General features: G+C 23.9%; 2 protein-coding genes across 5 annotated transcripts in view; both read right to left on the bottom strand.

Annotated features, from left to right (window-relative positions):
* The window catches only part of LOC114937424 (uncharacterized), a 42,031-nt gene that overhangs the window by 20,148 nt on the left and 3,854 nt on the right, over nucleotides 1-18,029 (bottom strand). The window lies entirely within an intron of this gene.
* On the bottom strand, nucleotides 215-16,934 carry LOC114945147 (uncharacterized). 4 transcript variants are annotated; one of them, XM_085481355.1, is made up of 6 exons: nucleotides 4,039-4,402; nucleotides 2,321-2,674; nucleotides 1,784-2,228; nucleotides 1,537-1,667; nucleotides 1,266-1,401; nucleotides 215-726 (listed from the first exon to the last, which is right to left on the bottom strand). In XM_085481355.1, exons 1-6 carry the CDS (start codon nucleotides 4,200-4,202, stop codon nucleotides 649-651), a joined length of 1,308 nt encoding a protein of 435 aa, XP_085337481.1. In that variant the 5' UTR covers nucleotides 4,203-4,402; the 3' UTR covers nucleotides 215-648. The 4 variants fall into 4 exon arrangements, with proteins under 4 accessions (XP_085337481.1, XP_085337482.1, XP_085337480.1 ...); XM_085481354.1 differs by lacking the exon at nucleotides 4,039-4,402 and adding an exon at nucleotides 16,601-16,934 and having other exon boundaries at nucleotides 676-1,074; XM_085481353.1 differs by having other exon boundaries at nucleotides 676-1,074; nucleotides 4,039-4,403.

Raw genomic sequence — 18,029 nt, 5'->3', positions numbered from 1 at the left:
ACTATCGATTATAAAAGTTTCAAAATAATATATATTAATAAATGGTAAATTTTAATTATGTTATCTTTTGCATATACTTAAAGTATTTAAAAAAGTTCATAAATTAATTAATTTATCTAAATTTTTAAATTTATATATTCTACTGCACTAATTCAAATTCTTACAATCACAATTTTTCTTATTTTATTGTTTATATTAATTAATACAATAAATATAGCAGAGAATAATAAATATATTTTATTCGTCGTTGATTCTCAATTGACATTGCATACAAAAATAGGGCATAGTATTTATCTACAAAAGTCGAACATATACATGTATATATTTATATGTCAATATAACATCTGTTTATTATGTTGGTCCATGCAACTACGGCATATTTTCCGTTTTTATTTATTTGTTCTACTATTTAAAACTAAATATAAGACACAAACTGTAAAATTTGTACTTTAATTGCTTTTTTGTGAATAAATGTCTCAATAAACACTTAACCACGTTAAATGATAAAAAATTGTATATTATACATATTGTTATCTAAAAGAATTATTATCCAAAAGAATCTCACAAAGTTCAATATTTTTACAATTGTATATATATTATATACTAATATGCGATTGTTAGTGCGCGTATGTTCTTTACTTATTACAATCAATTTGGTGTAATCGCAAAGTTTTTATTGTGTTCCGTTATAAAATCTATAACAGTATTTTTTGTTAACATCAACATCTAAAAAATTAATTAAACATGAATAAAGACGACATGTAAACAAAGATCTAATTATAAATTTAAAAATGAGAGATTCTACATTTCTTTTCTTTCTATATACATATAGTGAATAAATGTCTCACTAAACACTTAAACACGTTAAATTATAAAAAATTGTAAATTATACATAATTGTTATCTAAAAGCATCACAAAGTTCAATATATTTTTACAATTGTATATATATTATATAATACAATTCATGATCCGTTTTCTGTTTAAATTATACATTTTACTTTGACTAATCCCAAATCTGTTATTTCATGATTCATTATAAACTTTTCAACGAAATTTTTTAATATCAACAATATCTAAAAAAGCAAATTAAACATGAACAAAGATTAAATGTAAACAATGATCTTATTATATAAATAAAAAAATGAGAGACAGTACATTTCTCTTCATCGTATACATATTTATTGTAATTTATTGATTCTTTGTAAATTTACAAGTATATTATTAACTTAAAATTAATATAAATAATAAATAAATAATTTTCAACCTTTTTAGTTGTTATTGCGAGGTCGCGAAAGCAATTTGTTTGCATCCTGTACACTGATATATGATAAAAAAGACAATTCGGGAAATTCTCGTTTTTTATGTGAAAGCATTGTGCATTTTTTAAACTACTTGTAACGCTGTAAACAGTTAAAATATTATTTTAATCCTTATAAAAATATTTATAATAAAAATTATATATGTATGCGTATAAGAAGAAAAGAAAGATTACCGAAAAATGATGATAATGTCGAATCTAATGTATCTATACTTACAATTTCGGTCTCCAAAATATACAATAGCGAGGCCAAATAAGTGTTATATCGCAACGTAGACCAAGTCTTCTAGCCACGCTATGAAATATTGTAAATATAATGATAGCTTGACCATGTTTACTTTGTAAAATCTGTGCCAGGTGCAATACAGAATAAATTAATTTAAGCGAGAGTATATTAAGAACAATATATAACATATACATATATATAGCCCATAATTATATATGTATTATAATCTATAACTTACATAATTTATACACAAACATTTGATGTCTACATTACGTGAGTAGCTACATGGTCGAAAGTTCATGGTACCAAATATATATTTCTTAAGTGTATCCATAATCTGCGTACTTTCTGTTTCGTTCCAATGATTATCTTCGATATTGTTGCTTTTCCAATAGGAAAAAGTTTCTTCTGACGTGGAGAATATCGAATGGTTCGGATGCTTCACTCTGAGACAAGTCAGTACCTCTTGTGCGATTGTATCCAATGATGCACTTACATTCGTGTAACATATATCTTCTCGAATTTGAATATATTTTGCCACAAAAGTACAAATTTCTTCCAAAAGCTGTTCTCTTTCAGGTTTCTCTCTATATCTGTCCAACTCATTTCCTATCGAGGATAGCTTTTCATAGTGAGACATTTCTATATTGCAATATCTTTCGATTGATTTGCGATCAATTCCTCTAAAAAATTTATATATAATGAATTATTAACTAATGAATAAATACATTAATTTGTAATAATAGTAGCATTATAATATATATGAAGATCCTACTGGAGAAATGGCGTAAACAAGCATTTAATCTCCTCAATATAAAACATATATTTCAGCTCATCTATAAGCTTATCTGTAGGCTCAAGAAAAAGTATATTTTTATGCAAACGCTTTACATATACATTGATGTTACCCGAGAATTTTATTACATTATCGAATTTCAATATATTATTGATTGAGCCATTGAAATAATTTTTGTTTGATCTATTATTGTAAAAATAATGGTAAAAAAGAATTTGAGACAAATAATTTTGCAATTGTATCGCAGAATTTATGCCTTTTGTGACAAAGTTTATGTTTCCTCCACCCTTTGTTGTATTTAGATTTTCATATCTTCTCTTTGTAATAGGCCATCTAAAACACGACCATAAAATACTGTAATAAATTTTTGATAATGATACAATGTTGTGTTAAGATTAATTTTAAATAAACTAGATAAAAACGAGATAAAAATATGTAAATTTGTTTTAGATTAGATGAAGATAATTTTGTTTTAAGTATGTTTGAAAGTATATCTAATGAAAAATAAAATTATATGAAGATTTATGTAAATAAATTTTTAGATAATAATTTTTAATACTGCTTATGTAAACACAGTTATACAAAAAATATAAATTATAAAAGGGATACAACAAGATATGTATTCATATTTTTATTAAAAAATTTTTATCGTTTTACTGTCTATTTTAAGTATTTTTATGTGCTATGATTCTAAACCAAAATTATTTGAATATTATTTTAGATAAATAATATAGTAAAGGTAGTAATTTATAAAAGGTAGTAAATTATATTTACAAATTTTGACTCTAATATGTATATTGCGTAATTCTATATGTGTATTCTACATGCTATTAATAAACATTAATGTTCGTGTGTGTATATTTAAAAATTTTTTAAAATAATTTTTAGAACAATTTTTCCGAAAACATATTTACATTCAATGTTGACTGTGTTTATAAATGTTACTTGGCATGCTTTTACTTTTATGAAAATTTTATTATGATTTCAGTGTTATTTATTAAAACAACCGATAAAAAATATCAATCCTGTTTGTTTTAATGACGAATATATATCAAAAATATAATCTTTATTTTTAAATACAATTAAATATATTGAAGAATACACATTAAAATAAATAAGCAAAGTTAATTTTACATTTTTAGTAATTGAAAATCTAAAAGAAAATATTTAATGACTAAATCTTTGTCGATTGATACAGGCCAATTAATATTTATCTAATTTATCACACAACGTTTTATAGAATATCTGTCGTTCTCAAGTGTACTGTCAAGTGTGCGATGGACCAAAATTATGGTCGAAACTCCGTGGTCGAAACAATGTGTGATTAATTAGACAAACATCAATTGGCAAGTATCGGTCGAAAAATATTTGGTCTTTTAATTTTGACAGTTGAAAATTATGAATTCTTATCAGTATATTTAACGTTTACATTCTATATATATATATATATATATATATGTATATGTATATTATATATGTATATATATAACGGTAGAGTTTGCCAAAATTATTGAGCAATAGAAAAAAATGAAAGCGAATAATTTACTATGCAACATAAATGCAACATACCTAATATTTTTAATATTTTTTATTTATTATATATTTATAATATACGTTCTTCGCAGAAGTGATATACATTGTGCGACAGGCGTTAATGAGACAAAATAACAAAAAGATTTACAAACCACAAGAATTACCTTTGAGATAACTTTTTTTCCAAGAACTTGTCATATGTGGCTGCATAACGAAATTGCTTGCACACGCATCGAAAGTTGATGATATCTTCAATAGTGAGTACATTATCGTTGAGAATGTGGCTTATCATCTCCTCTGATAAGCACGTTATCTTATAATTAGACATTATGAGAAACAAAACACAAAAAGGATTGTAAATTAAAGTGATTGCAATAAACTATTCGCGTAATTCCTTGCTTTTTGCAGTACAAGAAATGCGTTTCTTTATTACGAAGAGCACAGATGTGTGTTTGATGTACACGAGAGACGTTTTCCACACTGTAGACGTTCTGTTCTTTATTGTAAAATTTGACCTCAAATTTTAAAGCATTATTGCTTGTTTTCACTAAGATATAAGTATAAGGACTTGCCACGGCATACGCAGAAAATGTAACTTAGAACTAGCAAATTTACCGTTTCTTCCTATGCGCTTGAAAGATAGAACGTGGTAAATAATTCATTTATTATTCATTTTATTATCACTATTTATTTATTTATTGTTCTTTTTATTATTTAAGCTTAATTAAAATATTTTTCAAATTTGTCAATTATTTTAAATTTCACTAATTTTCATGTATTTATATATATTATGCAATATTTAAGTTTAATGAAAATAATATTATTTAAATTAATTATTTTATAAAAATTTACTAATTTTCATATATTTATTTTTACTTTTACAACTGCAGTATGCTGTGCATTGTGTCGACTTTTTATTTTAATTTGGAGTTTTAATAATTTTGTGAAAATCATGGATAAGAGAGAAATATGGATCGCAAATATTGAGTTTGGAACAAAAATGAAAAAATACTTTTACCTAACGCGTGACGTTTATTTTTTGTTCAAAATACAAAATTTGACAAATTTTTGCACAACAATTTTAGATTTGCATGAATTTGCAATAATTCTGAAATTATACTAATATCATACAAAATCTAATATCATTTATAAGCTCATTTATCGTCTCCTTCAATACAAAAAATTATGTATATTTGAAAATATAAAAATCATTGTCTTTTATTAACGTACCTATTTATACTTATACAAATGCAACACACTATCGATTATATAAGTTTCAAAATAATAGATATTAATAGATGGCAAATTTATTACGTCATATTTTGCATATACTTAAAGTGTTAAAAAAAGTTATTAAACTAATTAATTTTTTTATTTTAAGATTTATTAATTTTTTTGCACCAATTCAAATTGTTGCAGTCACAAAATTTTCTTACTTTATTATTTATGATAATTAATACAATAAATATCGCAGAAAGATAATAGATATATTTTATTCATCGTTGATTCTCAATTGTCGAACATGTATGTATATATGTATATGTCAATAACATCCTATTATCTATTATGTTGATCCGAATCTGTAGATTGATCTGTAGGTGGATTATATATTATGATAATTTCCACAGCATATTTCACGTTTTCATTTATGTGTTCTACTATTTAAAATAAGACAGAAACTGTAAAATATTTACTTTGATTTTTTGTGAATAAATGCCTCAATAAACACTTAATTCAAGTTAATATAGAAAATTGTAAATTATACATAATTGTTATCTGAAAATATCTCACAATGCTCTTTATTTTTACAATGGTATATGTTATACACTAACTAGCGATTATGTTAGTGCGCGTATGTTTTTTACACATTACAATTGACTAATCCCAAATAGATTATTATGTGTCAATATAAACGTTTCAACAAATAATTGTATTATGACCAACATCTGAAAAAGTTAATTAAACATGAAAAAAGATTAAATGTAAACAAGAATCTAATTATAATTTAAGAACTGAGAAATGTACATTTCTTTTCTTTCTACACACATATAATGTAATTTATTAATTGCTTGTCAATTTACAAGCATATTAATAACCTAAAATTAATAAAAGTAATAAATAAGTTTCAACCTTTGCAGTTCTTATTTTGATGACTTCATAATATGTACAAGACATGTAATCTGGTAGACAATCATGAAGACAATTCGGGAAATTTTCGTCTTTTATGTAAAAACATCGTGCATTTTCTAAATTATTTGTGACGCTGTAAACAATTAAAATATTACCTTTATCATATGAAAATTTTTATAATAAAAAATTATATATGTATGCGTATGATAAAAAAAACAAGATTATCGAGGAATAATGATAATGTCGATTCTAATATATATCTATACTTACAATTTTGATTTCCAAATTATAGAGAATTCATTTTCAATATCTAGTACATCGCAACGTAGACCAAGTCTTCTAGCCACGCTATTAAATATTGTATATACAATGATATCTTGACCAACTTTATTTTGTAAAACCTGTGCCAGGTATAATACAGGACAAATTAATCAAAGCGAGAGAATATTAAAAACAACATATAACGTATACATATATGGCCCATAATTATATATATTATAATTTATAATAACTTACATAATCTATACACAAACATTTGATATTTTCGGGTACGTAGATACATACTCGAAAGTTCAAAGTGCCAAATATATATTCCTGAAGTGTATCTATAATCTGCATACTTTCTGTTTTATTCCAATGATTATCTTCGATATTGTTGGTTTTTCAATAAGAAAAAGTTTCATCAGACGTGGAGAATATTGAATGGTTCGGATGCTTTTTTCTAAGAGAATTCAGTACCTCTTGTGCGATTGTATCCAATGATGCACTTACATTCGTGTAACATACATCTTTTCGAGGTTGAATACGTTGTGCTATGAAAGTACAAATTTCTTCCAAAAGCTGTTTTTTTTCAGGTTTCTCTATATATCTGTCCAACTTATTTTCTATCGAGGATAGCTTCACATAGTGAGACATTTTTATATTGCAATAACTTTCGATTGATTTGCGATTTCTAAAAAATGTATATTGAAGTATTAACTAATGAGTAAATACATTAAATTGTAATAATAGTAGCATTATAATATATATTAAGATCCTACTGTGGAAGTGGTGTTAACAAGCATTTAATCTTCTCAATATAAAACATATATTGCAGCTCATCTATAGGCTTATTTATACGTTTAAAAACAAGTAAATTTTCATTCAAACGGTTTGCATATTTAACGATATTACCACTGAATTTTTTTACATCATCGAATTCCAATACTACATTATTAATTGAGTCATCGAAATAATTTTGATTTGATTTTTTATTGTAATAATAATCATGAAAAAGAATTAGAGACAAATAATTTCGCAATTGTGTCGCAGAATTTATGCCCATAGTAACAAAGTTTATGTTTTCTTCATTTTCTTCTTTTTTAAGTTTTTCATATCTTTTCTTCGTAAAGGGCCATCTGAAATACGACCATAAAATATTGTAATAAACATTTGATAATGATACTTAGTGTTGTGTCAAGATTATTTTAAAATTAGCTGGATAAAGGTGAGATAAATGTATGAAAATTCATCTTTGATAGGATAAAGATGATTTTGTTTTAAGTATATCTAGATAAAAGATATAATTATATGACGAATTATTTAGATAATTGTTTAGATAATAATTTTTAAGGTTGTTTATGTAAACACAGTTATACAAAAAATATAAATTATAAAACGGATACAACAATATATTTATATTTTTATTTATAAATTTTTATCGCTTTTCTGTCTACTTTAAGTATTCTTATGTGCTATGATTCTAAATTAAAATTATTTGAATATTATTTTAGATAAATAATATAGTAAAGGTAGTACTTTTTTTTTATCTACTTGTAAGATGCAGATATAAAGATAATACATATTTCTATTATCTATATGCAGATAAGATGACGCCATAGTTCTTTTATTTAATTTTATTTAGATAACAAACAGCAAACTTTTATGATAGTTAACAATGTGATTGTACAAGTAATTTTTCAAATTAATAAATTTTTTAAAGTATACAATTCAAAGCATGAGTACATGTATGTCACTACTTTTTATATTTTAATCAGAAAAAGAAAATATATAATAATCAATTTTAATTTGTAATTTAATTTATACTCTCTCTTCTCTCCCTCTTTTCAAATTTTGATTCTAATATGTATATTGCATAAATCTGTAAGTGTATTCTATATGCAATTAATAAACATTAATGTGCGTATGTATGTATAGATTAAGTTTTTTTTAATATTTTGTAGAACAATTTTTTCGAAAACATATTTACAAACAATGTCGATTGTGCTTATATATGTCACTTGGCATGTTTTTACTTTTATAAAGATTTTATTGTGATTTCAATGCTATTTATAAAAAAGAACCGTTAGAAAAATATCAAATCAGTTTGTTTCTATCACGAATATATATCATATATATTTGTATATTAAAGAATGCAATTAAATATATCAAAGAATACACATTATAATAAATAAACCAAGTTACTTTTATGTTGTATTTTTAATAATTAAATCTAAAAAAAAATTATTTAATGACAGAATATTTTTCGACATATATATATATATAGGCTGATTAATATTTATTTAATTAATTACACAACGTTTCATATAATTATTGTTATTCTCAAGTGTTACTGTTAATTGTGCGAAGGACCAAAATTATATGGTCGAAAAACCGTGGTCGAAACATTGTGTGATTAATTAAATAAACATCAATTGACGAATGTGGGTTGAAAAATATTTGGTCTTTTAATTTTTGACAGCTGAAAATTAATAATTATTATCAGTATATTATATTGAACGTTACATTTCATATATATATATATATATATATATATATATATATGTATATTATATATGTATATATATAACGGTAGAGTTTGCCAAAATTATTGAGCAATAGAAAAAAATGAAAGCGAATAATTTAATATGCAACATAAATGCAACATATCTAATTTTTCGAATATTTTTTATTTATTATTTATTTATAATATACGTTCTTCGCAGAAGTGATATACATTGTGCGACAGGCGTTAATGAGACAAAATAACAAAAAGATTTACAAACCACAAGAATTACCTTTGAGATAACTTTTTTTCCAAGAACTTGTCATATTTGGCTGCATAACGAAATTGCTTGCACACGCATCGAAAGTTAATGATATCTTCAATAGTGAGTACGTTATCGTTGAGAATGTAACTTATCATCTTCTCTGGTAAGTACGTTATCTTCCAATCAGACATTATGAGAAACAAAACACAAAAAAGGAATGTAAATTAAAGTGATTGCAATAAACTATTCGCGTAATTAATTCTCTGCTTTTTGCAGTACACGAAACGAATCTGCCGATTACAAAAAGCACAGATGTGTGTTTGATGTACACGAGAAACGTTTTCCACACTGTAGACGTTTTGTTCTTTATTATAAAATTTGACCTTAAATTCTAAAGTTTTATTGCTTCTTCCCACTAACAATAAGATTCAAATATAAGGACTTGTAACGGCATGCGCAGAAAATGAAATTTAGAACTAGCAAAAATTATCATTTTCTCCTATGCACTTAAAAAATAGAACGTGATAAATAATATATTTATTATTTATTCTTTGTTATTACTATTTATTTATTTATTATTCTCTATTTAAGTATAATTAAAATTATATATTTTTACAAATTTATCAGTTATTTCAAATTTTACTAATTTCTATGTATTTATATTTTGCATTATTTAAGATTAATTAAACTAATTTTATTTCAAATTATCAATTTTTTATTTTATTAAACTTTACCAATAATATTCATGTATTTATATTTTACAGTTTAAAACTCCAGTGCTGTGAATTGTCAAATTTTCTTGATAAGAGAGAAAAAGGAAGAAAGAGATTTACATTTTTCATTCTTCAAATCTTTACAGATAAAATTCTCAGTTAAAATAAAATCGTCGACTTACAATACAAATATTTAATAATTGATGTATGTACATAGTTTATATAAGAATATTCTATAAAATTATGTAGTTTTATTCGCGCGTATATACGGGGTGTATATATTCTAGAAATCTAAATTTTATAAGAATATAAAAACTCCATGGATTAAATGCAAATTCAAAATGAACAGATTATGCTACTTCATCGCGGATGTTTGTGAATAAGTCTCAGTTCGAGATTTTAATTTTTATGTTTCCCTCTGATCCCCCTAAAAAGTTGTAAAAAAGCAAAGTATATCGGTCCTAAAGTTACTAAATCGGGAACTTAGGAATTAAAATAGAAATTCTAAAATTGAGAACTAAGTTGAGATTTATTCCTAAATAGTCTTATTGTTAGCAGTATGCAAATTCCGTGCTTCGTGCACAATTATAAGACATAGGGGAAAAACTAATTTTTCTTATCTAACGCACAAACCTTCGCCTTCGGTTCGCATACCCTTGTTTATTTCGAGACTAACTTTCTTATTCATTAAGTATATTTGTTCACTTATTTTTCAAAAGTTTATATTAATCACTAAAAAAAAACTAAATAATAATATTTATATTTATCGGTTTTTTATTTACTCTTTTGGTAGCTTTTGGAGAGATGCAGAGATATTATGAAGTTGAAATATAAATATTAATTTAAAAGAATTATTTATCTTATTAAATTTGTCGAAAATCTCGCGTTTCAGAATGACCTTAAATGTGTTTTATATCCAATTGTGGAGTATATTTGCAGTTCTAAGCAGGTGTGTTTCAATTGTTTTTTTATATTTTCAGATATATAAAATATTTTGGTATAAGTCTTTGTACAATTATCTGATTTTAATATATTTTCTGATATAGAATAAGAAGGCCGCACACTTGAAACATTATGTACAAATTTCTATATGCTTTATTTTTATATGATATATATGATACAGATGTATCGATAGATAATAGGATGAAATTTTTATCACAGATATCGCATGCTTCACATTGTTTGTTAATACCTTCTAAAAAAATGCCACATCCATCGAAAAGATGCTCTGCATAAATGATACGATGAAAACATACTTCGTTAATAGTTATGTTAAACTTTGTTATGATTTTTATTCCATTAAATTTATGTTTTTCCTTTGATTGTCTAACGGAATTAGTTAATATATTTTACATCATGATAAATGCGCCGCATAATAAAATCAAAGAATAAATTTATAAATTTAAAAAATACAGCGCAGACATTTAAATTAATGTTCAGATTTTTAATTTTAGTTTAATTAAATTTGTTCAAATTTATTTCAATTTATAAATACAAATATTTATATGTATTATTAGTATCGTTAAGACATTATTTATAATATGAAATATATTTCACTTTTTCTTTTTCTCTTTTATTTTGCCTATCTTTATTTTTTTTTAATAATGTACAAATTTTAATAATTTGGAAAATTTTATGTAGTTTACTCGCGCGTATGTACGGGGTGTAAACTATTATATAGCGTGATATAGAGAATTATATATTATTTAAATTGCTCGATTACTGAAGAAACATATTTGTAAAATTAATAAATTAATTTTTGAAAAATAAAATATAAGATGAGTGTTCTAACAGAAGTTTAAAAGAAACGGAAACTAAAATGTTACATTTTGAATGACATTAAATGTATTCTGTGCTCAAGTGTGAAGTATATTTGCTGTTGCTTCACTAAGCATGTGTTTCTCAATTATGTTTCTTTTTTATTTTTAATTAATTAATTAATAATAAAAAAATAATAAATTTATTTTGGAAAAATAAAAAAGATGGTTCGAGTGTTCTAATAAAAGTTTGATAGACACTGAAACTAAAGTGTTACATTAATTTAATATGTTCATTAAATTTATCATGTACCATTTTTACTATATTCAATTTATATATTGTATATAATAAAAATTATTAATAAGTGTTACATTTTAATGACATTAATTGTGTTCTGTGCACAAGTGCGGAGTATATTTATTATACATTTATGTGTTTTTTATATTTTCAGATATATAAAAAATTTTTTTTTGTATAAGTCTTTGTACACACACACAACTATCACATTTTAATATATTTTAATATATATTTAACGTTGTTTGTTATATTTCTTAAAATATTGCCTTATCCATTGAAGAGATCCTCTACATAAAAGAAAGATATAACTTGTTGGAATTAGTTAAATTTTAAAGTCTTGCTTGAATCTTGCACAAATTTTCAAATACTGCAATTATCATACAATATATCATACAAAATCTAATATTATTAATACGTTTATATTGTCTCTTTCAACAACAAAGTATTATATATATTCTAAAATATATAAATCATTGCCTTTTATTAACATACGTGTTTTTACTTATACAAATGCAACACTATCGATGATACAAGTTTCAAAATAATAGATATTAATAAATGGTAAATTTTAATTATGTCATATTTTGCATATACTTAAAGTATTGAAAAAAAGTTCATAAATCAATTAATTTTTCTAAATTTTTAAATTTATAAATTCTACTGCACTAATTCAAATTCTTGCAATCACAAGTTTTCTTATTTTATTGTTTATATTAATTAATACAATAAATATAGCAGAGAATAATAAATATATTTTATTCGTCGTTGATTCTCAATTGACATTGCATACAAAAATGGGACATAGTATTTCTCTACAGAAGTCGAACATATACGTGTATATACATGTATATGTCAATATAACATCTGTCTATTATGTTGGTCCATGCAACTATGGCATATTTTACGTTTTTATTTGTTTGTGCTATTATTTGAAACAAAATTTAAGACACAAACTGTAAAATTTGTACTTTAATTGATTTTTTGTGAATAAATGTCTCAATAAACACTTAACCACGTTAAATTATAAAAAATTGTAAATTATACATATTGTTATCTAAAAGAATTGTTATCTAAAAGAATCTCACAATGTTCAATATTTTTACAATTGTATATATATTATATACTAATATGCGATTGTTAGTGCGCGGATGTACTTTACTCATATTGTACTCATATTTCTCAAAACATGATGACAAAAATAGACACAGATGCAGGCTCATATACTACTCAAAACACGGACATATTATGATATCTTGAAACTGTTTGCAAAAAATGACATTATGAGTACATATAAATATGCCTAAATTAATATAATTACTCACATTTTGCATCATATGTATATATAACTTGCACTCATAATACTCTATCATCATAATAAGATTACAAAACATACAATACATTTTAATCATATCAGAAGATCTTATATAATGCTCTATTTAAATATCTCTATATATAAAAGCAATTTTCTTATTATATATATATATGTTCCCTTATAAATTCGTCAACGATATTTGTTGTGAACTCCAAGATCTAAAAAAATTAATTAAACATGAATATATAGACGACATGTAAATAAAAATGTAATTATAAATTAAAAAAATGAGAGATTGCACATTTCTCTTCTTCCTATACATATTTAGTGTAATTTATTGGTTCTTTGTAAATTTACAAGTATATTAATAACTTAAAATTATTAGAAGTAATAAATAAGTAATTTTCAACCTTTTTAATTGTTAAGACTGATCGCCAATTTAATCTATTATCAGTAAGACAATTCGGGTAATCCTCGTTTGTTATGTAAAAACTTCGTGCATTTTTTAAATTATCCGTGACGCTGTAAACAATTAAAATATTACTTTAATCATTATGAACATTTTTATAATAAAAAATTATATATGCATGCGTATAATAAAAAAAGAAAGATTATTGAGAAATAATAATAATGTCGATTCTAATATATATTTATACTTACAATTCTGGTTTCCAAAATATATAGAATTCATTTTCAATATCTAGTACATCGCAACGTAGACCAAGTCTTCTAGCCACGCTATGAAATATTGTATATACAATGATATCTTGACCAACTTTATTTTGTAAAACCTGTGCCAGGTATAATACAGGACAAATTAATCAAAGCGAGAGAATATTAAAAACAACATATAACGTATACATATATGGCCCATAATTATATATATTATAATTTATAATAACTTACATAATCTATACACAAACATTTGATATTCTCGGGTACGTAGATACATACTCGAAAGTTCAAAGTGCCAAATATATATTCCTGAAGTGTATCTATAATCTGCGTACTTTCTGTTTTATTCCAATGATTATCTTCGATATTGTTGGTTTTTCAATAAGAAAAAGTTTCATCAGACGTGGAGAATATTAAATGGTTCGGATGCTTTTTTCTAAGAGAATTCAGTACCTCTTGTGCGATTGTATCCAATGATGCACTTACATTCGTGTAACATACATCTTTTCGAGGTTGAATACGTTGTGCTATGAAAGTACAAATTTCTTCCAAAAGCTGTTCTCTTTCAGGTTTCTTTATATATCTGTCCAACTCATTTTGTATCGAAGATAGCTTTTCATAGTGAGACATTTGTATATTGCAATATCTTTCGATTGATTTGCAATCAATTCCTCTAAAAAATTTATATATTGAAGTATTAAGTTAATCAATAAAATAAAACATTAAATTGTGATAATAGTAGCTCTATAATATATATGAAGATATCCTACCGTGGAGATTGTGTAAACAAGCATTTAATCTCGTCAATATAAAACATATATTTTAGCACATCTGTAGGCTCATGTGTACGTTTAGGAATAATTTGATTTATATATTTATCGATATTACCGATGAGTTTCATTACATTTTCGAATGTTAATACATTAGCAATTAAGTCGAAGTAATTTTGATTTGCTTTATTTTTGTAATAATAATCGTAAAAAAGAATTAGAGACAGATCATTTCGCAATTGAATCACAGAATTTATGCCTTCTGTAATAAAGTTTATGTTTTTTCCATCTTTTGTTTCCTTAAGACTTTCATATTTTTTCTTTGCATAGGGCCATCTAAAATACGACCATAAAATATTGTAATAAATTTTTGATAATGATACTTAGTGTTGTGTCATGATTATTATAAAATTAGATAGATAAAGATGAGATAAAAGTATGTAAATTCATCTTAGATAGGATAAAGATGATTTTGTTTTAAGTATATCTAGATAAAATATATAATTTAATGGCGTTATATTTAGATAATTGTTTAGATAATAATATTTAAGACTGCTTATGTAAACACAGTTATACAAAAAATATAAATTATAAAAGGAATACAACAGTATATGTATTTATATTTTTATATATAAATTATTATCGCTTTACTGTCTACTTTAAGTATTTTTAAGTGCTATGACTCTACACCAAAATGATCTAAAAATTGTTTTAGATAAATTATATAGTAAAGATAATATTTTTATTATCTAAAATGCTGATATAAAGATAATTCATATTTTTATTATCTATATGCAGATAAGATGACGCCATAGTTCTTCCATTTAATTTTATTTAGATAACACAAAGCAAACTTTGATGATAATAAACAATGTGATTGCACAAGTTTTTCAAATTAATAAATTTTTTGAAGTATACAATTCAAAGCATGAATACATATATGTCACTTCTTTTTATACTTTAATTAGAAAAATTAAAATATATAACATTCAATATTAATTTATAATAAATTTATACTTGGATGAATAACATTTGTTTTATATTTATTTTTTAACTACATATTCCTAAAAGTATATTAAAACTCAATTTTCAAATTTTGATTTTAATATGTATATTTCGTAATTCTATACGTGTATTCTATATGGAATTAATAAACATTAATGTGCGTGTGTGTATGTATGTATATATTAAGTTTCTTTTTAAATATTTTGTAGAACAATTTTTTCAAAAGCATATTTACATACAATGTCGACTGTGCTTATATATGTTACTTGGCACGTTTTTACTTTTATAAAGATTTTATTGTGAATTCAATGCTATTTATAAAAAAGAACCGATAGAAAAATATCAAATCTGTTTGTTTCTATCACAAATATATATCATATATATAATTATTATATTTAAAAATGCAATTAAATATATTGAAGAATACACATTATAATAAATAAACAAAGTTACTTTTATATTGTATTTTTAAGAATTAAATCTATAAAAAAATTAATGACTGAATATTTTTCGACCGATATATATATAGGCTAATTAATATTTATTTAATTAATCACACAACGTTTCATATAATTTTTGGCGTTTTCAAATGTTACTGTTAAGTGTGCGAAGGACCAAAATTATATGGTCAAAACACCGTGGTCGAAACATTGTGTGATTAATTAAATAAACATCAATTGACGAATGTCGGTTGAAAAATATTTGGTCTTTTAATTTTTGACAGCTAAAAATTAATAATTATTATCAGTATATTATATTTAACGTTTACATTTCATATATATATATATATATATATATATATATGTATATTATATATGTATATATATAAAGGTAGTGTTTACCAAAATTATTGAGCAATAGAAAAAAATGAAAGCGAATAATTTAATATGCAACATAAATGCAACATATCTAATTTTTCTAATATTTTGTATTTATTATATATCTATAATATACGTTCATCGCAGAAGTGATATACATTGTGCGACAGGCGTTAATGAGACAAAATAACAAAAAGATTTACAAATCACAAGAATTACCTCTGAAATAACTTTTTTTCCAAGAACTTGTTATATTTGGCTGCATAACGAAATTTCTTGCACACGCATCGAAAGTTAATGATATCTTCAATAGTGATAACATTATAGCCGATAATGATGGCTATGATCTCCTCTGGTAAGCTCGTTATCTTACAATCAGACATTATGAAAAACGAAACACAAGAAAGGAATATAAATTATAGTGATTGCAATAAACTATTCGCGTAATTAATTTCTTGCTTTTCGCAGTACACGAAATGAATCTGTCGATTACAAGAGCACAAATGTGTGTTTGATGTATACGAGAGACGTTTCCACACTACAGACGGTCTGTTCTTTATTATGAATTGTGACCCCAAATTTTAAAGCCTTATTGCTTGTTTTCACTAAGATACAGGTATAAGAATTTGTCACGGCATGCGCAGAAAATGTAATTAAGAACTAGCAAAAATTACCATTTTTTTCTGTGCACTTAAAAGATAGAACGTGGTAAATAATTTATTTATTAATTATTTTTTATTATTACTATTTATTTATGTATTGTTCGCTATTTTAACTTAATTAAAAAATAATATATTTTTTCAAATTTATCAGTTATTTAAAATCTTACTAATTTCCATGTATTTGTATTATTTATTATTTAAGCTTAATTAAAATAATTATATTTCAAGTTATCATTTATTTTATTAAATTTTACCAACTTTTATGTATGTATATTTTACAATTTACAACTCCAGTGCTGTGCATTATGAAATAATCTCGATAAGAGAGAAAAGGAAAGAGAGAGATTTACATTTTGCATTTTTCAAATCTTTACAGATAAAATTCTCAGTTGAAATAAAATTTCCGACTTACAATACGAATATTTAATAAATGATGCATGTACAAATAGTTTATATAAGAATATTGTACAATTTTATGTAGTTTTATTCGCGCCTATTATATATGGGGTGTATATATTTTAGTAATCTAAACTTTATAAGAATATAAAACTTTATGGATTAAATACAAACTCAAAATGAACAGACTATGCGAACTCAATGCAGATGTTTGTGAATAAATCTCAATTTGAGATTTTAATTCCTATGTTTCTTTTTGATCTCCCTACAAAGATGTAGAAAAGCAAAATATATCGGTCCAAAAGTCGCTGAATCGGAAACTGAGGAATTAAAATTGAGATTCTAAAATTGAGATAAATTTGCAAAATCTGAAATTATGCTAATATCATACAAAATCTAATATCATTTATAAGCTTTTATCGTCTCCTTCAATACAAAAGAATTATGTATATTTGAAAATATAAAAATCATTGCCTTTTATTAACATACTTATTTATACTTATACAAATGCAACACACTATCGATTATATATGTTTCAAAATAATAGATATTAATAGATGGCAAATTTATTACGTCATATTTTGCATATA

Source organism: Nylanderia fulva, unplaced genomic scaffold (genome assembly GCF_048542155.1).
Source record: "Nylanderia fulva isolate GAGA-0341 unplaced genomic scaffold, ASM4854215v1 Scaffold176, whole genome shotgun sequence".
NCBI classification, from domain to species: Eukaryota; Metazoa; Arthropoda; class Insecta; order Hymenoptera; family Formicidae; genus Nylanderia; species Nylanderia fulva.
This window is presented reverse-complemented; position numbering and strand designations above follow the sequence as displayed.

Bases quoted from the DNA above. Each gene is read 5' to 3' on its own strand.
- LOC114945147 (XM_085481354.1), bottom strand. From the start codon at position 16,764: ATGTCTGATTGTAAGATAACGAGCTTACCAGAGGAGATCATAGCCATC. The intron at 2,229-2,320 runs GTAGGATCTTCA...TAAATTTTTTAG, and splicing joins TTGTTTACGCCATTTCTCCA to AGGAATTGATCGCAAATCAA. The intron at 1,402-1,536 runs GTAAGTATAGAT...AACTGTTTACAG, and splicing joins ATATTTTGGAGACCGAAATT to CGTTACAAGTAGTTTAAAAA.